This window comes from Puntigrus tetrazona, chromosome 10 (genome assembly GCF_018831695.1).
Source record: "Puntigrus tetrazona isolate hp1 chromosome 10, ASM1883169v1, whole genome shotgun sequence".
Classification (NCBI taxonomy): Eukaryota; Metazoa; Chordata; class Actinopteri; order Cypriniformes; family Cyprinidae; genus Puntigrus; species Puntigrus tetrazona.
Window position 1 is genome coordinate 13,465,277 of NC_056708.1, and position 26,120 is coordinate 13,491,396.

The 26,120-nt window shown below is 37.1% G+C and overlaps 1 protein-coding gene across 1 annotated transcript in view; it reads left to right on the plus strand.

Moving 5' to 3' along the window:
- Positions 1-25,935, plus strand: part of nbeaa (neurobeachin a) — a 108,093-nt gene extending 82,158 nt beyond the window's left edge. Inside the window, 38 exon segments of the mRNA XM_043250609.1 lie at positions 601-818; positions 1,050-1,203; positions 1,781-1,804; positions 2,523-2,606; positions 3,273-3,453; positions 4,231-4,355; positions 4,567-4,674; positions 4,761-4,929; positions 6,001-6,469; positions 7,997-8,151; positions 8,340-8,466; positions 8,988-9,107; positions 10,616-10,743; positions 12,144-12,205; positions 13,506-13,570; positions 13,796-13,904; positions 14,015-14,181; positions 14,284-14,408; positions 14,819-14,922; positions 14,924-14,966; positions 15,851-15,987; positions 17,313-17,430; positions 17,958-18,060; positions 18,181-18,296; positions 18,391-18,503; positions 19,144-19,284; positions 19,392-19,511; positions 19,588-19,740; positions 19,987-20,154; positions 21,180-21,269; positions 21,784-21,976; positions 22,057-22,128; positions 22,476-22,631; positions 22,759-22,929; positions 23,056-23,157; positions 23,361-23,557; positions 23,647-23,798; positions 24,074-25,935. Coding sequence (XP_043106544.1) covers positions 601-818; positions 1,050-1,203; positions 1,781-1,804; positions 2,523-2,606; positions 3,273-3,453; positions 4,231-4,355; positions 4,567-4,674; positions 4,761-4,929; positions 6,001-6,469; positions 7,997-8,151; positions 8,340-8,466; positions 8,988-9,107; positions 10,616-10,743; positions 12,144-12,205; positions 13,506-13,570; positions 13,796-13,904; positions 14,015-14,181; positions 14,284-14,408; positions 14,819-14,922; positions 14,924-14,966; positions 15,851-15,987; positions 17,313-17,430; positions 17,958-18,060; positions 18,181-18,296; positions 18,391-18,503; positions 19,144-19,284; positions 19,392-19,511; positions 19,588-19,740; positions 19,987-20,154; positions 21,180-21,269; positions 21,784-21,976; positions 22,057-22,128; positions 22,476-22,631; positions 22,759-22,929; positions 23,056-23,157; positions 23,361-23,557; positions 23,647-23,798; positions 24,074-24,164 — 5,130 coding nt within the window. The 3' untranslated portion in view covers positions 24,165-25,935.
- Positions 25,936-26,120: the final 185 nt, after the last annotated feature.

Sequence of the window (26,120 nt, forward strand, 5' to 3'; positions counted from 1 at the left end):
AAATGAAAACACACTATGTAACCAGGGCCTTACTTTCTTCAGTGGATTACAAAAAGACATTTTTTACTCCTAGAGGAGTTGTCCATTGTTTTCCTAAAATCTTGAAATATAATATAACCAACTGAAATTTAAAGAACTATTCAGTGCAACTGCAATCACTTTGGTACATTTCAGTATTGCATTGCATTTGGTGAAGATGCATCTGAGAATCTGTCATTTAGCATCATTGCTGTCAAACCCTGCTTAGGGTTGTCCAATACAGCTCTTGGAGGACCATCAGTTTAGCTCCAACACACCTGCCTGGAAATTTCTAGTGAGTCTGGAGACCTTGATTAGCTGAAGCTGAGCTCCGCTGGAAGGTGTTCCTCTAGGAACAGGATTGAACACCAATGACCAATTCATTGGATATTCATTCTAAGGATAATATTTTGAGGAAGTAACAAAGTAGCTACAAAATAAGTATAGACAGCTATATGCGTCATCACTCAATCTCTGTCTGGTTTACAACCAGGAAAATGAAATAAATGAATGCTATAATGGACTAACAAGCAGTGAAATCCAATGGCTTGGATGAATTAAAAAATTGGTGCTTTTCTGCAGGCTCTTCATGGTCGTATGTCAGGTCAGATGGAGAGGGACCTCCGTGTGGATCTGGGCTTTAGGGGCATGCCGATGACAGAAGAACAGCGGCGACAGTTCAGTCCCGGCCCTCGCACTACTATGTTCCGTATCCCAGAATTCAAATGGTCACCCATGCATCAGCGCCTTCTCACTGATCTGTTGTTCGCTCTGGAAAGTGACGTACACATGTGGAGGAGGTATGAGAGTTTCTGGCCAGAGAAACATCCCTGATCCCCAAACCTTACCCTACTCCTTGTTCTCTCTGTAAGATCACAGTTGTTCTAAGGTCAAAAAGGATGTTAGAATCTAATTCTCTGTAACCTCTTTTGAGTTACTTGACAGCAAAGCTCTGAAAAGATGAACATGTTATATGCTTTTACATGGCCTTGCTTCACTGCTGTCTTCTTTTTTCTCTCTCTTTCTCTCAGTCACTCTACGAAATCGGTCATGGACTTCGTAAACAGTAACGAGAACATTATATTTGTCCACAACACCATCCACCTCATTTCTCAGATGGTTGATAACATCATTATAGCGTGTGGCGGGATCCTTCCCCTGCTCTCTGCTGCCACCTCCCCATCTGTAAGTGGCACTTGAGCAGCCCCTAGTGGAAAATCACATCAGTACAACATCCTTGAATTATAAAAGCACTTTCTAGTGGCTGGATTTTTGTTTGGAAGGGCTGTAATAGGATTATGTAAAATTTTCTAGAAGGAAAAAGTTGTTTCTATTGCCTGAATATCACTGAATATATTGGCACTGAATATTGACAATACATGTCTGATCTTATACAGATTTGAAGAATAAGAGTGCTGACTCCAAAACAGTGTTTTTTTTTGCCTACACATAGAAACACCCTTGATTACTGCTGATGTCAAATTTCATCCTTTGCTGGCTTCTTTACCCTGAGATCTTAAATATGAAAACTCCCTAAATGATTTTGCTTTTTTAGTCGTGTTCTTTGACATTTTACCTGCAAACTAACCTTTTTATTTCTAGCAAAAATTCTTGTAGCTTTTTCAGATTTTTTTTCCGACTGACTCTGTTCTTTATTAACCAGCTTTTTTGTGCTTTTGTTGTCTGTATTGCCTCTAATTCCTTCTCCTCCTTCCCTGTTTCTCTCTTTTTTTGTCTTATTTTGTTTCTTTTGCATGTACAGAGTTCTAAGGTTAGTGCAAACCCTGTAAGTTCAAATTTTTTTATTCTTCTCTAACATTCAGTCTTATTTTTTCACATTCTCTGTCTTTATTTCTTAATGTTACATTTTAATATCACTAATTCCACAGTTCAGAATGTATGGTCCATTTCAGATCATTTCCATCTTTTTCAGCCTCAGACTATGTGTACATTCATTCAATTTATTCATAAAAGATTTATGATATATTTGTTGTACTCAAAGTTGCACTTAGTAATTCATGTTCATGTTAAGCTAAATAATATTCCACCTGTCTTGAATTTAGCATAGAGGAATTATAAATGCATTTCAGGTTCAACAATCTGTCCAGTAAATAGCAAGTTATATCTAGCTGATCTTATGATTTTAAAATGGCAGCCTTCCGTCAGTAGGAGAACATGATTTAAAATATATTTTCAGACATGCATATTTTCTTTGTGTATAGAACTCTTTTAATTAGTAAAACAAGCTGAGTGCACCTTTTAATACCAGATTATGTAGTATTATTGTCATCTGTTTAATTGGTCGTATCTGATGAGGCATCTTATCAGACCTTCATCTTAATGTCTGTTATTCATGGGACACCATCAAACAGACATATTAAATTGCATTAAAAAAATAGCGCACACCTTGGTGCTGTGATGAGCCCTCTGGCTGTATTAGTTCATTTATAAGGGATTTTATTAAATGTCAACTTCGTTTGTTCCCCTCTGTGTTGGTCATAAAGACAAGAGGAGGTTCTTGCTTACAGAAAGGGACAAAAAGCAATGAAGTTAATAGCCTGCCAGGAAGCTCTGGCACAGGGGCAGAGGTGGGTCCAAGCTTTCGCCCCTACAGTATACATACCCACAATGCACCACTGCGTGACCTCTTATTCGCCACTATTATGTCTCCTAGCAACAAGCATGTTCCCAGTTTTCAACATCAATTATGTTATTTTCAGCACTCAGCTATGGGTTTTAAGATAGCGGTTCATATCTCCATCATCCCATATTTTTCATAAGAAGCTTTAAAAAGATTTTAAAAGCATTTTTGCCTCAGCTTGAAAGACTCAGCAGTGGGTCTGTTTTTTTTTTGCTTTGCAAAAATGTTCTTTGTAAGACACCATGTAATTATGTTGAACTTTTGATATTGATGTTGCAAAATGGGGACTTGTTTCCCGACCACCGCAAAGATTAAGCGCACATGGCACTGCCTGTTCACACTCAAATGGGTGTCACACTGGTTTGAACACACTTCCTTCTAGTGGTGTGAGGTTTTTCAAGCACCTTTCTCCCCAACTGAATGTTTTTGAGAGGCATGTTTCGTGTGAAGTTGGCCTGGCATTATTCATTTGCTGCTATCGCACATTTGTTTGTTTGTCAGCACATTGTCGGTAGTATAATCCTGTATAGAGGTGAGCATTATTCTTGCTTCAAAACATTTTGGGATATATTTCTAAACTGGATTTTGGTTATGTGTATGTGTGTCCTCCCAGACGGAGCTTGAGAATGTAGAGGCGACCCAGGGCATGTCGTCAGAAACGGCGGTCACATTTCTGAGCCGGTTGATGGCCATGGTGGATGTGCTCGTGTTTGCTAGTTCTCTCAATTTCAGCGAGATTGAGGCTGAAAAGAACATGTCTTCAGGGGGACTAATGCGCCAGTGTCTACGATTAGGTATGTGCGATGTATCTTACCCATTTCAAATATGCAATTTTGCATATACTGTTTTTTTTTTTTTCACCTTGGTGAAAGTACTGTGTTTAATTTATGTGGCAACAAAACCGCTGGTTAAAGAGAGGTTAATATATATGAGGCCAATTAAACAAACAAAACCTGCAGTGTTTATACAGATTCAATGACTCACTTCTCTCTCCATAAATAATATAATATACTTAGACATTAATAAAATACATATTTTACCTTTTAAAGTGGTTTGAACCTTTCACCACAAGGAAAAAGCTAAAATGTGTAACTATGTACACTACCATTCAAAGGGACTTTTTATATTATATAAAAAAGAAGTGTTTATATTTTTTTTATTCAGGAAGAAGGCATTAAATATACCAAAATATATCATTTAAATTACAAAAAATAAAATAAAATATTTTTTGATTCTTTCTTTTCATGTTATCAGCGCTTCTACGAAATATCAGAGCGATCTTTGTTTCATATTAGAATGATTTCCGAATGATTTATGAAAATTCAGCTTTTCCGTTTTGAAATTTAAAATATATTAAAATACAATGTTAGTCTTTTGCATTTTTGATCAATTAAATGCAGCTTTGATGAACATAAGAGACTTCTCTCATAAACATTTTAAAATGGTTACCAACCTACTTTTGAATGGTAGTGTAGCTGTGTGTGTGTGTGTGTGTGTGTGTGTGTGTGTGTTTGTGGTGTGATGTGAATATCAAGCCAGGCGTTCTAGGAAAACTGTTTGTCTCTTCTCAGTATGTTGTGTAGCAGTGAGGAACTGTCTGGAATGCAGGCAGAGGCAGAGAGACCGAGGCAGCAAAACCTCGCTGCCAATCAGCAAGACCCAGGAGAACCTACAGTCTGCAGCGTCCGCCAGCAAGGTTATACACTCACACACCTGCTCCAACACAACAGGACAGACACAAATGCACACAAACACATAGTCTCTGAAAACATATCAAATGCACATTAGAAATACAGAAACAGTACTAAAAGCAATATATTTTTACTATGCAATATTTACATAATTAAACCAATGTTTGTGTGTTTCCTGTGGTTTAATGTATGATCCTCTCATCTTCTCTGCTGCAGAACGTCATTCAGAACGTCCCGCGTAACCTTTCTCCCATCAAAGACCCAGACAGACTGCTGCAGGACGTGGACATCAATCGTCTCCGAGCTGTCGTTTTCAGAGACGTGGTGAGACACTCTCTTACCTGCGCCAGAGCAAAGCGTGTATGTTAACATGATCAGAATGATTGTTAACCATACTCTGTGTTCAACAGGATGACAGTAAACAGGCTCAGTTCCTTGCTCTGGCTGTGGTCTACTTCATCTCTGTCCTTATGGTGTCCAAATATCGGGACATCCTGGAGCCACAACGGGAGATCGGCAGGTCCAGCAGCCTATCAGGGAGAAGCATTCGACAAGAGATTAATTCACCCACCAGCACAGGTGAACTTGGCATCTGCACTGTCATTATGAGCGTGTGACCTTGATTATATTTAATAGATGTGTATCTTTAGTCATTTACAGCTTAAACGCCCAAGTGTTTAAATGCAGTCAGACAACTTCTGCTCAGACATTTCTTAACTGTCTCTGATTATCTCTGCTTTATAGTCATCCAGTTACTGCCCGCAGGGAGGATTTCATCAACTTAAGTGTTCAAGGCATTATTGCAAAGCTTTATCTGAGTGCAATATTAAATTAATACTCAGGTGGAAAAGAACTGCTTGGCTTAGGCTGCAGTAAACTGCACAAACAGTATCTATTACAGAAGCAGCTCTGAAATGCCTCTGTAATGACTGAATCTCTGCTTTTATTTTCATATATTTTTTCGTGTGATGACACAGCTGTATTTTCAGAAGCTATTGCTATAGTTTCAGTGTCACTTGATCTTTTAGGAATCATTGTAATATGTGACCCTGGAGCAAAAAAAAACTGTCATAGGTAGCATGGGTATATTTGTAGCCAAAAATACATTGTATGGGTTAAAATTATAGATTTTTTTTTAATGCCAAAAATCATTTGGTTATTAAGAAAAGATTGTGTTCCATGAAGATTTTTTGTAAATTTCCTACTTCAAATATATCAAAGCGTAATTTGTGATGCTTCATTTGAACAAGTTGGTGATTTTCTCAGTATTTAGATTTGCACCCTCAATAGTTGTATCTTGGTCAAATATTGTGCTATCCTAACAAACCATAAGCCTTTCAGATGATGTTAACCAACAAAACATTAATAATAGTAAAAAAAAAACTTGAAGCACTGTTTTTTTGGTTTTTTTTCACAGTCCTGTGACTAGTGTACATACAATGATCTTATTATAGAAGGAATACATGAATAAATTCTATATATGTATATATATAAAATATATATATAATCATAAATTCAAAATATTAATGGTTTTACTGTATTTTGGTCAAATAAATGCAGGCTTTGGTGAATATAAGATTGAATATAATATATAAGATAATGATATTGTGATAGTGAATATAAGAGACTTATATAATATATACATTTCAGAAAATCCGTCCTCCTTCTCGGATGGTGTACGTGGAGCTGCCACCCCTCTGGACGATCTTCCCCTGGAGGGCTCTCTGCCTCACACTGACTCCGGCATCGGGGAGGAGCAGGTCACCAGTGCTCTCAATGGCTCAGAGCTGGGCGCAGACTCCAGCGGATTGGGTGGGAGCTCTGGAGGCCCGGATGCCATGAGCGAGCTGCTGTGCACACTGTCGTCCGAGGTGAGGAAGTCCCGCGAGTCCCTGCTGGAGTCGCCTCCTGGCGTGGAGGTTCTGAAACCAGCTGCGTCGATCTCCAGCATCAGCCAGGCCAACAAGGGAATCAACGTTAAGGAGATCCTGAAAAGTTTAGTGGCTGCACCGGTGGAGGGGGCGGAGGCCGGGCCCGAACCACAACCGTACCACCCTGACCCTGCCCTGAAGAGGGAAGCTGCTGCTATGCTGCCCATGCAGTTCCACTCGTTTGACAGGTGGGCAGCACAGCATATATTATGCTTATCTTCTGTCATGTTTCATACCAGCCTTATTAACAGGCAACCCAAGAGCCAGAGAGCTGCACATATAAAGTTTATATATATTATGTATAGTAAATTATAAAATGTTATTATTTAATACTAAGACATATTCCACTTAGGTTAACATTTAATAATATAAACCATTTTGTATACTCACAATACAAATCTAAAAATCAGTTGATATCAATGTAATTTCTATTTTATTTTAAAAACAAAATTTTGTGAAAAATCTGTTACGTAATCTTTAATCATACATATGTGTTTTAAGTAATTATATAAAGTTAAGTTGAGCAAAATGAAATCGCATTTTGGAACAGCTTTTGCTTCAATCGTGCACTTTTTGTTCCTAAATTGAATTGGAACGGGGCAATTGAACCAATACATCATTCATGAATCAAGGCAGTTACTCTTACATGTGGTCCGTCAAGACTTTTTGAGAACAAATGAAGTAAAGAAGACTTTAATTACACACATACAAGCACAAGGCCTTCCCCTCATTTCTCTGTGTCTAGCTCCTCATTACTGCACAGGCGTCTGCAGAAATGCCAGTGGCTCTGTGTGGTAGTGTGCTCAGGGCTCAGGAGACTGACTGGCTTAGTGTGTGGGATCCACTGATACTCTACAATACAAACTAAAGCCCCTCTGAACATCAATCCTCTTTGTTCTTCCCAATTAAGAAAACCTGATGAATAAATTATACATAAGATTATGCTGTTAATCATTCACAGGCTTCTTGAATGTTAATAATTCATCAGGGCAGGTGAATATTTTATCATACGCTCCATTTTCACCATGGGGGTGGGCTGAAATGCTTGGACTTTTTTTTTTTTCTTCTTCTTGTATGTTACAGAAGATTCTTATCTTAAATGCTTTACTTTTGAGCTTTCTGTTCATCAAAGAATACAAAACATGTCTTTCACAAATATTTAAAATGTTTTGAATGGTCGTGTATTTATACGTAATTTATTGTTAGTATTAATTTTATTCAATCAACAATTAGTCATTGCACACTAACAACAGTAGTATCAAGTAGTATCAAAAACAGTAATTTAGTGCAATGAGGAATAAATGCTTTCAATACACTACTGGTTTTGATACTTTTGCAAGTGTCTGTAGTTTTCTGGAATTTCTTACGGGTTTTTTTCTTTTATATTTTGTTAAATTAAATAAAACGTATGCATTTATTATTTATTCATTTAGTAAGATGCGTTGTATACTTTGCATTTTGCTGGCACAGAATAGCTTATGATTATCTACCGCCTCTCTTTTTCTCTTTTTAAAAAAAAAAGATTAAAAAAATCTTACAGGCTTGAATCTTACTTGAAAAAATCTTAAATGCAAAATTATTTAATGGTAGTGTATATAAAAGTGATTGATTTAGGTTATGTAAAAGTATTTTGATGTGGTGCACAGGGATTATTTCTGGAATGTAATCAATACGTGTGTGTGTGTGTGTGTGTGTGTGTGTGTGTACACTCTCAGGAGTGTGGTGGTGCCTGTTAAGAAGCCCCCTCCAGGAAGCCTAGCTGTGAACACAGTAGGAACACCCACCACCAGTGGAGTGCCCTCTTCAGGAAGTACGCCCAATATCTTTGCTGCTGCAACAGCTACACCTAAAAGCATGATCAACACAACAGGCAAGTCGTCCTGAATAATTCCATCATCTCACAGTCCCATGAGCATTTTTTTCCCATTTAGGGGTATCATGGGATTTCATAAGTTTGCACATTCAAGCATCCTTTGTGGCTCTATAAACAAACCATTTTTTCTTTAGGATCGTATGCTTTCCTTGTGCTTAATTCATTTCGTCCATTGTGTCTCACAGGTGCCACTGACTCTGCCTCTTCATCATCCTCCTCTTCATCAAGTTTTGTGAACGGTGCCACAAGTAAAAACCTCCCAGCGGTGCAAACCGTTGCACCCATGCCTGAAGACACAGTGGAAAACATGAGGTACACACACACACACACACACACACACTCACGTACTTCCTCAAATTATCCAGTTATCCACATGCTTAAAACCTTAAGTCATGCATTCTCACTTCCTGTGCTCATCCTCTTTTTTTGGCAATCTTACTTCTTCCTATGATTCCCATAATCCATTAGTTTCTTCACTTTACATCTGTCTCCTCTCTACACTTCGCTATCTGTGTATCTTTGTAGCCACAGATTCCCTCACAGACACATACCGAGGTCTCCGTGCATTTTAAAAGATGCACTTTGGGGTACTGATAGTCTAAAGTGTATTTCCCGCCAAATATGGTTGGATACATCTGTTCTAATTTAAATGCAACAGAATTGATTTTCTTCATTTTTGTCTCTTTGCATGTACGACACGGAAGCTTTGAGGTTCAATCATCCTTTGATTTGGCACAGATCAACACACAGGGATTACGTCACACTTTAGACTAAGAGCTGCAGTGAATGCCTGTACAGTCATTACTGTCTGTTTGTGCCCATTTGTATTGCAGTGCCTTTTGTGAAGTGGACCAGTGTCCACTGCGAACCAGGCTGACGCCTCCTGAACTCAAATCCTTTAGTTCGCTGACAGGATTCCAAACAGCCCCCAGAGATGCAGGACAGTTTCTTAGGCAAGGAAGCTTGAACTGGCCCCCCTTACCCAGTGCTACCAGCTTAACATTCCCTTCCCTTCTTTCTCTCTGTCTTTTTGTTTTCTCTCTCTTTCTGCCTCTCTTTCCTGGTGGTTGTGAGTTTTCAAGCTGGCCAGCTACACCACCGCTGCTGCTTTGATTTGTAACGGTTCTGCTAGATTTGATTCTGTCTCGTTTTCACATTATTTACGTTGTCTAAACCAGGTATGATACCATAAATATTTAAGCATAAAAAATAATGTCTCTTTCATTTGAATTTGTTCAATTAATTAAAAAACAAATGTGTTAATGCTATTTTAGCATTTTATTTTTATATTTTGTATTTATTTTAATTACAATTAAAATTTTTGTTTGTTTTTGTAATTTTTTTTTGTTATATATTATATATATATATATATATATATATATATATATATATATATATATATATATATATATATATTTTATTTTATTTTATTTATTTATTTTTTTTGAGTACTTTAAAGTATTTTAGTTTGTTTCAGTAGTTCCTATTATTAATCTTTTTAATAGTTTTAGTGGTTTACTTTTCCATTGCATTATTCTAAGTAGCCCAGCCCACTGTGAAATCTTATCGGAAATCGTATTTTTATGCTGCCTTCACGTCAGATTTATTTACTGCAATTACAAGATGAAAAGAAGAGATTTTACTTTTCACAGGCACAGAAGTAAGTAATTTGTTTCTTTGGTGACACGGACATTTCTATAAAATGACCAAAGAACCACATAAGAATGGCTGTGTGTTAAACAAACAGACAAAAAAGGTATATCAAGCAGGTTGCTATTTAACTGCCCTTAACATGCTTAATATGCGAACGTGATGTGAATGCAGCATAGACATCAGATATCCTGTGATTGGCTGTAATTTCCAGTCTTTGCATCACACCTGGTTAGGTCTCAGTGAACTGAACTAGTGTTTTTAACTGATATGCTGCCAAATGCAAACACATTGATAGTCCCTAAAAAGCATATACACCCCTAATCAGCGGTAATATTTACCAATAAGTTGACAGAATCAATCCTGCTAGCTTGCCGTTTCAGTAGAGACATTGTCATTAATCATATCAATTCATTCCTTGTTTGCACCACACTGGATGTTCGCAGACCTTTATCTTTGATTTCTTTTTTTTTTTTTTTTTTCTCACACTCACCCTAGTCTGTCATCAAATGCATCCCTGGTGCTGAAGTTGTAGTCTTAGCGCAGGTTAACTCAGCTTGTAGCTAAGCGCAGTGGCACTTAAGGGTGATGTGTGCAATATAACAGGGTGATTAAGCATTAAGCGTTTGCTCTTTCTGCCTCCCTGTGGTTGAATTCCTGTAGGTTGGCTTTAATTCAGCAGTAACACCATAGACTTTGTCACATACTAACCAGCTGGAATTAAAAGGCAGTCTGATTTTTGAACCGGTCTTTGTATTTTGGAGCTAACTGGATTATTTCTCTCTATCTCTCTTTCATTTTCCACCCGTAGTATCACGACTAAATTGGAGCGCGCCTTAGAGAAAGTGGCCCCCTTGCTGAGGGAGATCTTTGTGGATTTCGCCCCCTTCCTTTCGCGGACTCTGCTGGGCAGTCATGGGCAGGAGTTGCTCATAGAAGGTACAGGTGCTGTATAGTGCTCCTTTTCCTCTCTACCTGGTGTCTCTGTGGAGTCCCTCACTGTCTGCTGTGTGTGTGTCCACTGGCTGCCTCATACACACACAATTGTGCGAGTGCATGGACCCAGAGCAGGTATGAGAAAAACAGAACTGCTTAGGATGAAAGGATTTTCAAAAAAATGTAGATTTACTACACTTAACACATAACATAAACAAACTGAATTTGGGATTAAAACATGCATAATTAACTTAAATAGATATATAATAATGAAGTGGTGTGCATTTTCTATGTATTTTTCAGAATGAATATTTTCTAGTGCTGTCAAACAATTGCATACTTTTTTGGTTTGCATGATATATTTGTATTTTACATGTCTATATTTATATTAATATTATTCATATAATTGTAAATAAATATATTTAATATATAAACAAGAACAATTTCTGATATATAATATATATACACGCAGCACACACACACGCATATATTATGTAAACAAAAACTCACTAGCCGCATAACTAAAACAAATGATTTTTTAAAATTAAAATATGTATAAATAATGACCATTTAATAAACAAATTCAGTTTCAGTTGCAAAATTATTTCAGGAATATATGACTTCTCAGCCCATAGTTCCACAAAATTATAATGACATGGCAGTCTGTAATAAATATTAATAATATATAAAGAAATTACAGTTGTTATTACAGCGGTGTGTGAGACAAACTTGTCTCGAAACAAATAAACACATATAAACATTTTTTAATTTGCAATAATAGCTGGTATTGAAAATGGCAGGTTCATCAACTTGCCCAAAACCTGCTCCATGTTGAGTCCTGAGAGAACATCCTCTTGCTATTTCATCAGCAACCAAAGGAAACCTAAATCTGTTGATCCAGATCTAGAGTGAATCACTTTTGCTTCTTGTTCCACCACTGTCTTTTGTCTCCTTCTGTTTCCTTCCTCTCTTCTCCTCCCCCTTTACTGAATCCTCTCCCTCCCTCCCTGTTGTCCTGTCAGGCTTTAATGTCTGTGCTCTCACCTTGTCTTGACCTCCTCACAGTTTAATGTTTGTCTGTTTTTGTTGTTTAAAATAAAGCAGAATTGTGTGTACATTAGAAATTAGATTTATCACTTTAAAGTTTAGAGCCAAGTAAGTTAGGTAATTTTATGTTACACACATGTAGAGTGGGGTTCAAAAGTCTACCTTGAATATCTGGGATTTTGAATGCAATTTAAGCCTGGAAATGCACTTAACTTAGAATTTTTTTATTATTATTATTATAGTTTACTATTATAACATAGTTTTCTCTAGTGTTGTCAGTCTTTTGGAACCCACTGAGGTTTATATTTTAGACATGCGCATGCTAAAATCTGTTTTCTGTCAATGCACTGCCACAGGTTTAGTTTGTATGAAGTCCAGCACATCGGTTGTGGAGCTTGTGATGCTCTTGTGCTCACAGGTGAGATTTCTCTCTTTATTCTCTTTATAGAATAATTTATTTTGAATCATTCACTTTGATTTTATTTCGTAATATACCGAGTATCAGTATTTGCTATCGCTTCACGGGTTATATTCATGTTTCAGCATTCATAAACACTGAACAAACAGCACAGTGTAGCAATTTTCCATCAATCGTCTGAGCCTCTTTTGATGGATCTGATTTCAGACCCACCCTACATTATGCTGAAGCCAGTATCACTGCATACCTCTGAACTTCCAGAAAAAAATACATTCACATTAAACAACAGTGTCCGAAGGCATTCAGCGTTTAGAAGAATTTTCACTTACCTTTCAGACACTCCATTGAAAATCCATCACTGTGCACCATTATGGGCTTTGAGGAGAATCCATTTGAGGAGAAATATACCACTAGCAGAATTATGATACAGTTGCATCTGGATGCTAGTATCTTATACTAGGAACCCAACTAAACCTCTTTGAACTTTTCTGAATGATCAAGACTACTTCATCTCGGCAGGCTTCCTCTGCCTTCAGAGTTGGAGTCAGGATTAGGAGCTTTGGGGTGTAGCAGTGGCCCATCCAGTGTTTGGTGCCCCTCTCCCCTCCCTCCTCTATTTCCCGTCATCCCTCCATCAGCACATATAGTATTACTAAAGCTCCAGCCCTCCATTAGTGGCTCAGGGGACGAAACCGTACCCTAAATATTGATTGGCAGGAAGCAGAAGGTAATGGGAGCTGCCTGTGATGTGTCCTTCTAGAAGCATCTGCAGTGGATGCTAAGTGCATTCTGCTTCTCTTTCTCCAATATTCACTCTCGGTTATGTGGCAAAGAGCCAATCAGGAAAGATCATCAGTACATCTCTTCAGCAACCACATCAGGCACCTAAATCATGCACACTGAAAAAAAGACACAGGCATTGTTTTTATTTTATTATAGGCCAGTCAAATGATGAATCATGATTAATCCAAAATAAAAAAGTGTGTTTGTATGTGTGTACAGAGTATATTAGAAATACACACAGATGCATGTACATATTTAAAAAAAGAGCACATTTATATGTTTGTCTGTGTGTGTATTTATATATACATAATAAATATACACAGTACATACATATATATTATATAAACAAACTATTATTTTCGATACGATTATTCATTTGACCACCCTATACAATGCAGAAATCAATGACATTTTTGCATTTTACACATATACATCACTAAATTTCTGCACATTAAAACATTCAAATGTTTTTATTATGGCATTCAAAAAGGTCCATAATGGTTATGTGTGCTTTCAGGAGTGGCAGAACTCTATACAAAAGAATGCAGGACTTGCATTCATCGAACTTATTAATGAGGGGAGGTATGTTGTATACTCATTTAAATTCCTTCTTGATTGGCACTGTTTATGTTATGATTTTTTTTAAATCATATTTCATACCAAAAATGATGTACACTCCTTTTGTATGTTTTAGTGAGATCTGGTGCTCGAGATCTCTTTATGCAAAAAAAATAAAAGTAATCATTTTAGGTTCACACTGTTATAATGCAAACTCTTCGTGTCATTTACATATTTCGCTATACTCAGGCTTCTGTGTCACGCCATGAAGGATCACATTGTCCGTGTCGCCAATGAGGCAGAGTTCATCCTCAACAGGCAGAGAGCAGAAGATGTGCACAAACATGCTGAGTTTGAGGTCAGTCAGTCCGTCTGTGTGGATCACTGTGTCGTAGGTTCACGGTTTAAATACTTCTCAAACATAAGGTATGATGTGAAGATCATTTCCTTTGCTCTTTCTTTTCATAGTCCAACTGTGCCCAGTACGCTGCGGACAGGAGAGAAGAGGAAAAGATGTGTGATCACCTCATCAGCGCCGCCAAACACAGAGATCACGTGACCGCAAACCAGCTGAAACAGAAGATCCTCAACATTTTAACCAATAAGCATGGAGCGTGGGGAACCATGTCACAGAGGTTCACAGACTTACAGTTTATTGTTAACCTTTGCTGCTGGAATTCTGTTTCTTGTTTTCTGGTGATTCATCACCTCTTTGTTCTCTCTCTTTCCCACCTCAGTCAGCTGCATGATTTCTGGCGTTTGGACTACTGGGAGGATGATTTGCGCAGGAGGCGGAGATTTGTACGCAATGCCTTTGGCTCCACTCACACGGACGTGGCTCTCAAATCTCTAGAGGAATACGGTCAGCCATAACACCTCAGCTTACAGTGCTCAAATATGTCTCAGAAACATTATATTTTGTTTTTCTGAGGAATTTTTCGCTGATTTACAGAAGAGACTCACTAAATGTGCAATATTTACAATAAAAATAAATTGACATATTAAAAGACTAATTACTTTCACTTCAAATACTAAAACCTTAAAAGCAGACACATTTTATGTGTTTTCTATGGACATAAAATCACATTTGTAAATTTCTTTTGATGCAGACATCTTGATGTTTTTGACCCAAATATATAACATATTCTTTTGACAGCACTATTTACTATTTACACTATTTTATTGTCATTTTATTTATTTATTTAATTTTATTTATTTGCATGGACTGTTTAGAGTGATGATTTTCAATATATATATTTTTTGTATGGGCAGGCCCTGAGGAAGAAGAGGGCATGAAGTCAAAGAAGTCATTCCGGAGTCATTCGGTGGTCAATCAGAACCCTGAAACTGAGCTCATGCTGGAAGGAGATGATGATCGCCGTCAGTCTGCTGCAGGAGAAAGAGATCGACAACCTTGCAGGTACCTTGCAGCTTTTTCAAATCCCGTTCTATTAAACAAATTGGTCTTCAATGCGAGCATGCACCAACAGCGCCACTCTAGCTGCCAGTGCAGGAACCATTAGTGTGGTGATTCTTTGATGTATTGTGGATGCGTGTGCTAATGTATGCAACTGTACTTTATTCCCAGTGGCTTTTCGTCCGAGGGTATTTATCTCGAGAGGCAAGTTTGGTCCTTCAGCAAACGAGAATGCTAATTAGTGTTCTAGCCCAGAACAAGTTCCAGCCCTTCTGCCTTTTGATGCAAATCTCAGCTGAATCCGCACAAGAGTGTGATTATGAGCTTAAGTGCTACATCTGATTTTGACATTGAATGTTTGAATCACTAAATTAACTAATTAACGCTTATCAAAGTAGCCACTTACTCATTATCCTAATGAGTCGCTGACTGTATTTAACACATTGTGGCTATTTAATCATTATTTAATTAAACTAATTAGCTTGTTTTTTTCTCAAATTTCTTTCTTTTTTTTTTTTTTTTTTTTCAAAAGTACTTTCTTAGTCATCTCTTTGTGGTTTTAAAACTATTGCTTTCAGTTTTCAAAAACATGAGCTATAAATGCTACGTGATAAATCACTTTGTAAAATAGCATCTTATTAATAGTAATCAGCTGATAGCACCACTAAAGCGCAATCTTTTTTAAAGGATTGGTGATGCTTTTTGGAACCAGATGTTGTAGATTTAAAATGTATTAAATGTTGCATATGGAAAAAGATTATTTAATTTTCCAGAACTGGTCTTGAAATCCCAAGTTATTGGAAAATCTAACCATAATCACTTGACTAATCCAGGACCCAGGACTTTAAAATGTTAAGTATCTCATGCTGTGGCATGGTTTCTTTCAGGTCCCGTGGTTTTGAGCACACCCGCTCAGCTCGTTGCTCCTGTGATCGTCGCTAGAGGAACGTTGTCAATCACCACAACAGAGATCTATTTTGAGGTGGATGAGGATGATCCGACTTTCAAAAAGATTGATTCAAAGGTACTGTATGTGTCACTGATAATGAGTTGTAGCCTATAGCAGTGCCTCAGAGAAAATACTTCAAGAGCACTAATTATATTTCCTACCTTGATAAACGCATGTTAAACTTGTAAACTTGTTCACTATGTACAAGTTTTGGTTTTTTAAAGAAAAGACCAAGCGGCCAAAGGCAGACAGTGAGCTGATAATAAACTACGATTGATCAGTTTAGCCTTCTCAAATCATCACGACTTCCCTGAAAAACAATCTATTGATATACAGTTCAAGCATATAGCAATGTTTCTACTTTAAACCTGAACTATAATAATGAATGCGCGATGTGATGGTATATCCAAGTTTGTGTGAAGACTTTAAAGCACGACCAGGGCTATCACTTGCATATTCTTTTTTTTAGTGGAAACAAAATGGCCTTCTCCACCATTTTCTCTGATAAAAGTAAGAGTAATACACCATTTGGAACTGAAAGGGTCTGTATGCAGTGACAATATCAACAAAATTTGTTATTTTATAAAATAAAGAAAACAAACATGATGCGCTTTCTGTCTTCTCGTCTTATAGAAGAGCGTTTTACAAAAATAAACTGAATCTCAGGGAAAAAGACATAAATATATCTATAGAAAGCTTAAAATTACCACTTAACGAAAATGAAAAATAAAATTAAAAAACTCTTTCATTATAATATTAATCCGTAAAGATAACTTCTCTCTAAAGGTGCGTCTATGAGGAGATGTACTTGTTTATTAGTAAATAATTCAAATATCTTCCTATTATTTTCCCCAGCTCTTTGATTTTGATCCATGTATTATTACCATGAATTAAGCTACTACTACTTCTACTATTACCATCTTGTGCCCTGCAATTTACTCTCTTTTATGAGATAAAGGCAAAAAAGAAAAAGAAAATCTGCCAAAAAATCTATATCTAATAATGGCCGTTGGCTATCCGGATTTCTGATTAGTGGCATCGAGCAGAAAAAAAACCTTATTGGTTGACCTCTGAAATTAAAAATAAATCTTTAGCCAATTTGTACTTGTTATAGATGTATTTTAAATGCAAATGGCACTTTATTTAAAAAAATGATTTGTTATGCATGTTTTGTACTATATGTTTATTAAAAACAAGTTTTCTAATAACCAGTTGTTTCGTTCTAGACCTTTGACACTAATGAAAATTCAGATTTGGACCTTTGAATGTAGACTCTCAGAACTGTAGATTTTATCAGTTGATGAAAATATCATCCAGTAAGAATTTCAGGATCATTTGATGGTATTCCTGACTGCCGTTCTTCTGGCAGTATTTAAATGCTTTGCTTTTGTGTTTGTCAGGTGTTGGCATATACTGAGGGTCTGCATGGGAAATGGATGTTCAGTGAGATCCGAGCAGTTTTTTCCAGACGCTACCTGCTCCAAAACACTGGATTAGAGGTCTTCATGGCCAACAGGAGTAAGATGCCAATATGCTTAAAGGAACACTCCACTGTTTTTGCAAATAAGCTCATTCTCCAACTCCCCCAGAGTTAATCATTTTTTCAGTTTTAGAATCTATTCAGCGGATCTCCGGGTCTGACAATAGTACTTTTAGCATAGCTTAGCATAGATCATTGAATCCAATTAGACCTGTAGCATTGTGTTAAAAAATGACCAAAGAGTTTTGATATTTCTCCTATTTAAAACTTCAGTCTGTGTGATATCACTTCACCAGCTGTGGCCATGGTACGGCAGCAAACTTCCTTAATTATTACGCCGGAATGTGAATATAGTTCCTAATCATATCCGCCTAGAAAATCTCAACTTTTAATTTTCGGCTTGTCTTAGTACACAATATAAATACATAAGAGTTGGGGGAAACTCTTTAGTTAACTCTGGGGGAGCTGGATAATGAGCATATTTCCAAAAAAAGTGGAGTGTTTAATGTCAAACTTATGTTTAGTTCAAGGGTTTTAATGGCACCATTTCTGTATCATCTCCCAGCATCTGTCATGTTCAACTTCCCGGATCAGGCCACAGTAAAGAAGGTAGTGTACAGTCTACCTCGGGTTGGCGTTGGCACCAGCTATGGCCTCCCTCAGGCAAGGTAAGGACTTAGTGTGGGTTTTTAGGAGAGATTGTTATGTGACTAAACATTAATTAATAGTTAATGTGTTATTAGCCAAAGCTAATTGATTGTCTTGTTATTTTGTTGTTCCTCCCATAGACGGATCTCTCTGGCAACACCAAGGCAGCTCTTTAAGTCATCTAATATGACTCAGAGATGGCAGCGGAGGGAGATTTCAAATTTTGAGTACCTCATGTTCCTCAACACTATTGCAGGTATGATGATTCCTATGATTGCAGCTAACAAGCGAGATAAAGAATCAAATTGGGATGTAAGTTATATGATCACCCATATATGATTTGTTTGCAGGGAGGACCTATAATGATCTGAACCAGTATCCTGTCTTCCCCTGGGTCTTGACTAACTATGAGTCAGAGGACCTGGATCTTACCTTGCCTGGGAATTTCCGGGATCTCTCAAAGGTATTGCCAGTCTTAAAAGTCTTTTTACCCATTTAGAGCTACACAAATTATTAGAAATTTCAGTTTTTTATTGTGGGGACCCCACAGTTTGGTTTTGTAATGTTAAAATATATATGTGTGTGTATGTATGTACTGTGCATATATGTATTAAAAATTTGGGGATTTTTTAAATTATGCTCAGAAAGGTTACATTTACTGTATTATTTGATTAAAAAAACTGTGATATTGTGAAATATTAATAATATTTAAAATGAAATGTTTGAGATTTTATTCCTGCGATGTTGTGGAAACTGATCGTTTGTTTTTGGATTTTTTGAGGAATAGAAAAGAAAAAAGTAATTCAAAATAACAGCTTGTGTTTGAAATATATTTTTCAATAAACATTTAAATTTAAATTACTTTGCTGTTACTCTTAATCAATTAATGTGTGCTTACTGAACAAAAAGTAATAATTTCTTACTGACCCCAAAGTTAATTTCAGTAAAACTGCAATTGGGTTATTTTGACTAGGTTAAGAAAAATAGCCATGTATATATACACTATATATATATATATATATATATATATATATATATATATATATATATATATATATATATATATTAGTAATTTGGTTGCTCTTTCCTGTTTGATATTATAGCCAATCGGAGCCCTGAATCCAAAGCGAGCCGTGTTCTATGCCGAACGCTATGAGACATGGGAAGATGATGGAACTCCACCCCATCATTACGCATCACTGTACTCGACTGCAGCGTCCACTCTCTTCTGGCTCGTCAGGATAGTGAGTCTTCACTATAGTCCATTTATATTGAACATCTCAAAATTCTGCTTTAAGGAAAGCCATTATAAAAGTGGTTTAATCTCAAATTCACTTCTTTCACCCCACAGGAACCCTTCACCACATTTTTCTTGAATTGTAATAACAACAAGTTCGACCATCCCGATCGGACATTTTCTGGCATTGCACGCTCTTGGCGAAGTTGCCAGAGGGATACATCAGATGTTAGGGTGAGTAAAATGTTGCGAGGTAAAACTATTCTTTAACTTGCCGACATGTTTGCAAAGAAGTTTGTTTGTATAATAGGAGTTGATCCCTGAGTTCTACTACCTCCCTGAGATGTTCGTGAACAGCAGCGGATATGACCTGGGGGTGAGAGAGGACAGAACAGCTGTGTGTGATGTGGAGCTACCAGTCTGGGCCAAAAAACCAGAGGATTTTGTTCGCATCAACAGGATGGTGAGGGACAGGAAGATTATGTGTGTCTAAGCACCCTTTTTTCGGTCCACATTAGTGTGCCATTTCAGCTGCCATTAGGATTAATAGTCCAATTCAGCCAGTGTTTCAAGAATCAAAAGCACCTGTAGTCCGTAGAAAAAAAGAAATAAACTTTGAACCTCACACAGACTTTACAAGGCTAGCAATTTCTTTTAGAAAGCCCTGATTGGTCCTTGTGTTAACCCTGTTGTCTTCTTCCTGTCTCAGGCGTTGGAGAGTGAATTTGTGTCTTGTCAGTTACACCAGTGGATCGATCTCATCTTCGGCTACAAGCAGAGAGGACCGGAGGCCATTAGGGCTCTCAATGTTTTCCATTACCTGTCTTACGAGGGATCAGTGAACTTGGACACCATCACCGACCCCCAGCTTAGAGAGGTAAGACCCCCTGCCAGAGAGGTCAGTGAGTATTGATTCGGCAGAAGATATCGATCTTTTCCTGCATGTGCGAATCACATTAAGCTAACCAATGTTGTTTTTTTATGATACTGATTTTTTTTCTGTGCATTTTTTCATTGATATCTTTGTGTTTCAATAAAATATGAAATGCTTTGTTATTTTAGCAAAAATAAATCTATATAATGAATATATATATATATAACATATTCACAGATATATAATATTTATTGTTACATATTCAGTATTGCAATAATAACAAATAATCTCAAAGCGCTTGTTGTAAAAAATTATCTCAGAATGTTCAATGTCAATATAATAATCTAATTAATTTCAAATAATCGTAATGTGAAGCATTTTAGTAAAAACTTTATCTTATTTAATAATTAATGTTTTTATAAATATTATAAAAAGATATATATTTTTTTATTTATTAAGGTTTTTAATAAATAATAAATATTAAAATGCTTAATGTCAGTAATTTGGATAAATTGTTTTTGACAGTATGTTTTACTGACAAAATACTTAATATCTTAATAGTTCTATTTTTAACATTTTGAAAGTTCTAATAATTGATTAAATAATTAAAATAATTTATTAAACGATTAAAAACTATTTTGTACACAAATACACAAATTTAAAGTAGGATATTATAATTAAAATATTGAATACATTCACCTATAAACACCATTGTTTCCAGTTTAACACACAAGAGTGCAGCACTGTTTTTATTTATTAGTTCAGTTGATATTATAACCATTAATATATTGGAGAAAAAAAAAGTCTTATATGATAAGCTTAATTATTTGTAGTGATGTCTCCTGTCAAAATCTTTCTCTCCTCCGTCCAAAATGAGTGAATTTGTTTATTTGATTTCGAAGCACAGTGTGTTGACAGCAGTGTTCAGCTTGTCCGCGTCTTTAAATGTCTGTCAGATGTGAGGCAGCTCAGGGGTATGTCAGCTAAAGATGTAACAGCTTGTTTTGTCTCTTTTGTCATATTTTTAGTCTACGGAGGCTCAGATTCAGTCATTTGGACAGGCTCCATCACAGCTGCTAATAGAGCCTCACCCTCCACGCAGCTCCGCCATGCACCTGGTGAGACTTTATTGTATTTCTTTTATTATGCCTTTTCATTACTTTTTTATCAGTTATCTATATTAGATCTCTTTTAAATAATCAATGTTGTCTCTTGATATTTGATTTATTACATCTTTTATCACGATTTGCCTTTATTACTTTCATTTTATGTAGCTCAGAATCGCAGTTAGTTGTAATGGACCAAATTTTGTCATTTATCTGTACCATAAATGCCAAGTGGTGCCACAAAGCTATAAAATGACAGTTTGTATGTATAACTGGTTCGGACACTGATTTACACGTAGAAGACTGTCTAGGGTTGGATGTTACACACGTCACCCAAGCTGCCCCTCCTGACAGTCCAAACCAACCCAAAACTGATCCTAAACTATACCCAGAATCCCACCCTGTGGTTTTTCTCCTTGTTGCTCCATTGTAACTTACCTTTCTAATTCCTTGTCCCTTCCTTTTTCCCTTTTCTTCCCAAATTTTCCTCCTCTTCCTCCTCCTCTTTCTCTCTTCTGCTCATTAGTGTTTCCTTCCTCAGAGTCCTCTGATGTTCAAGGACCAAATGCAGCAAGATGTAATCATGGTGCTAAAATTCCCCTCCAACTCTCCTGTCACGCACGTCGCGGCCAACACGCTGCCTCACCTCAGCATTCCCGCTGCGGTCACGGTCACATGCAGCCGGCTTTTCGCCGTCAACCGCTGGCACAACACAGTCGGTGAGTACAACCAACTTTCTTAGACATAACAGCTAAAGAAATCTGAGGTTTCAAACCACATTTTTTAATGTTTTGTTTAGGTCTCAGAGGTGCTCCGGGATACTCATTAGAACAGGCTCATCACCTTCCTATTGAGATGGATTCTCTGATTGGTGAGTTCCTCAGATCATGTGACCATGTGTTTAGCAAGTAACTCGGGTCATTAAGCCTGAAATTCCTTCAGTTAAAGGCATAGTTCAACTAAAAAAGTGAAGAATGTTGGTAAGTTTCAGTCTATAAAATTAAAGTCAGTGGGAACAGAAACTGCTTGGTTGCCAACCTTCTTCAAAATACCATCTATGTTCTGCAGAAGAAAGAAATGTAAAAAGGTTTGCAATGACATGAGAGTGAGTAAATTCTAGAATGTCCTTTTAAAAGTCTGATGAAACTTGGTTGTATCTTCAGACTCAAACTGGATATTTTTCCAATAATCACACCTGGTCTGTGCTTTCTTTCCCAGCCAATAACTCTGGCATTAGTAAAAGGCAGATCACAGATTTGGTGGATCAAAGCATTCAGATCAACACGCACTGCTTTGTGGTGACAGCCGACAACCGCTACATCCTAGCATGTGGTTTCTGGGACAAGAGTTTCCGTGTTTACTCCACTGAGACAGGTGCTTGTGTTTTTAGTGATTTTTATGCCATTTGTATACCAACTTATACGTATAGAAAAACTTTCGCTCTTTACTACAAATAAAATGTCTATGTGCGTATAAGCTCATCTGCTCACTCTTCATTCAGGGAAACTCACTCAGATTGTGTTTGGTCACTGGGATGTGGTGACCTGTCTTGCACGATCCGAGTCCTACATTGGAGGTGATTGCTACATTGTCTCTGGCTCACGAGATGCAACCCTTTTGCTGTGGTACTGGAGCGGACGACACCACATCATCGGAGACAATCCCAACAACAGTGAGAACTGTCTCTGAGAAATTTTATTTAATTCATTTCTTTTTTCTGCTTTCTTGCCTTCATCTCATTCCTTCTAACTAGTTTTTAGAATTCTAATCTAGAATCTAAATTTCTGCTGTATTTTAGGTGATTATCCAGCACCTAGAGCAGTTCTGACGGGCCATGACCATGAGGTGGTGTGTGTGTCAGTGTGTGCTGAACTGGGACTCGTCATCAGTGGAGCCAAAGGTCACTTTGCAATCTGAATATTAGCATATCAGAAATTAATTCTTTACATACTAGTATTGGTTTCCATGAGAGCTTATATAAACCCAGTACAGATAAAGAATAAAATATGTCTTAAAGATGCTTTATTGTGTTGTTTTTGCCTGGTTTCTGCATGCTGGGAAATTACAAAATTAAGAAGTTCTTGCTGTTGTCTTGTTTTACAGAGGGGCCATGTTTGGTGCACACCATTACAGGAGATTTACTGCGGGCCCTGGAAGGCCCTGAGAACTGTCTTCGGCCTCGCCTGATCTCTGTATCCAGTGAGGGCCACTGTATCATCTACTACGAGAGAGGACATTTCTGTAACTTCAGCATTAATGGCAAACTCCTGGCACAGATGGAGATCAACGACTCCACACGTGTAAGAAGAGTCATACATGTTGGAACAGAAACAAGTACCCATTAATCCAAAACAGTCTCCGTATTAAATCTGCTTTTGTTTTCCCCCAGGCCATCCTGTTGAGCAGTGACGGTCAGAATTTGGTAACAGGAGGTGATAACGGTGTTGTTGAAGTCTGGCAGGCCTGTGATTTTAAGCAGCTATATATTTACCCCGGCTGTGATGCAGGAATCAGGGCTATGGATTTATCCCATGACCAGAGGTGAGCACACCTGACCCAAAAGTACATATACATTGAATATTAATTTTAACTATTTTTATTTTTGTTATAATGTGTGTGTGTGTATATATATATATATGTGTGTGTGTGTGTGTGTATGTATATGTGTGTGTGTTATACACATATGGGCATTAGGTCAGTCATTTTAACATAAGTTTTTAATTACAAAAAAAAAAATATTTTTACATGACTATATAAACATTTATATTATGGACATTTTTTCTTATTCATTTATTACCTTTTCTATATATTTGCAGGACTTTGATCACTGGGATGGCGTCAGGCAGCATTGTGGCGTTTAACATTGATTTTAATCGATGGCACTACGAACATCAAAACAGATACTGAGACAGAACCAAGACAGACACAGGAGGAGAGAGAGGGACCTTGTTTAGGGCCCGCAGTTGAAGCAGTGAGAGAGGTGGAGTTCATTTCCTGCTTGACAGATGATGGTGTCCCTCTAAGTTCAGGGTGGAGTTAAACCCGGATGAAAACACAAGACATATCGCTAACGTTACTTAGACCTTTAGGGTTGTCCTTCACTCCCCACATAATATGAAGAGTTGCCTAATGTCCTTTTATCTGCAAAGATCATCGTACAAGATCGAAGCCAGGAGGACAGCAGGACTGGATGGACTGTACCGCAGTTCCCAGCAGAAGAGGCTTAGAGATAAATCACCAACAAACCGATTTTTTTGGGAGGGTTGAGGGAGGGAGGGAAGGGGTCTCGGGTGGGATTAAGACACAGCGGCGAACTTAGTCTTTGTAAATACAAACTGCAACGGCGCAGTTCTTCACTTCAAGGGGATAAAAATCATACTTCCCGCTCGCTCTCCATTACGGAAGATCCCATAATCCTTTAATTTATTAATGACTTGCTGTAAGATATTGTGTAGTTCCAACGAAATGATGATGATTTGGATGATTATAGATGAAGGCCTGCCGATTCACAGGGAGGAAGTGAACTGCTCAGACAGAAAACAAGCTTCTCTTTCCTCTTTGTATATTTGGTAACTGTTTTGTCATATATGTAAATATTGTGATGGTTAGGAAAGCCAGGCATGTAAGCGGGCCATAAAAAAAGAATAAAGAGGAGAAAAAAGCAACAAAAAAAGAGAAAAAGAAACCCTCCCTCACTCACACGTTTCATTATTTATGAAAAAAAGAACAATTATTAATGTTGACGTTTTTGTATCAGACACATTGCACCGGTAACAACCCATAATTTATCAGCGTATAAGGATTTATTTTTCTTTGGTCTTCTACCACATTTTAGGCCCATTCTCCACTGTATAATTTGTGCATTGATGTTTGTTGTATTTAAATAATTAATATTATAATCATATGTGATGATTACGTTGTACAACCACAGCCACAGTAAGCAATATCCTTGTAGCCGAGAGTGACTGCTGAATCGCGGTTTAATAAGTGGATTGAGGTGTTTGAAATCCGCATTCACGAATACTGAGACTTTTTTTTTCATCCCCCTCTTTAAAAAGTGTGAGCGAAAAGAGCGAGAAGGATATTTTTTTTAATCAACAACACTGATACTGAAATATTGTCATTTTACTACAGGGGTGTAATTACTAGTCAGCTGGAAGACTGAGTTCAGAAATGAAAACATGAATAAATTATGCAAATAATTTGTTGATCTGCCTTTTCATTGGCCATTGGATGTGAATTATACATGAGACAGTGGCGCATACATAACGTGCAGGTCTGTCTCTGTGTAGGTGAGTGGTCAGTACTGTACATTTGATTTGATTTGTACATTTGCTAAATATCTTTTGTTCATTTATTTTGCAAGGTGTATCTGATCATGATGATTGCATATTGTTTTAATTTATTTTATTTTATATGTCTGCATCATTTGTGGAGAGGAGAGGAATAGTTTTTGGCAGGAACTAAATAATGGATGATTTATTTAGATTCAGATGTAATTTTTCAATTCAGTCCCCACCTGCTCTTTCATGCATTTGCTGCAACTTGAATAAGCCAGAATCTCACAGGTGTCTCTTAAAATGTTTAAATATTAATTCATGCCAATATATAGATCAATAACTGTAAAATAAAATTGTTTCCTTTTTGTCGTATTTACAATAAAACAAACCAAAACATCTTTTTGAAGTACTGGTGTTTTTCTCTAAACTATATCTCAATGTCCTGATCTGAAACTGATCTGAGGTCATTAGCTTTTTAATGAAAGGGATATAGCTACGGCTGAAAGTGAAGTAGAATCAACAATTAATTTTGCTGCCTGTCATATTTAAACCCTAAATCTAAATATACAATAATACAAATGTG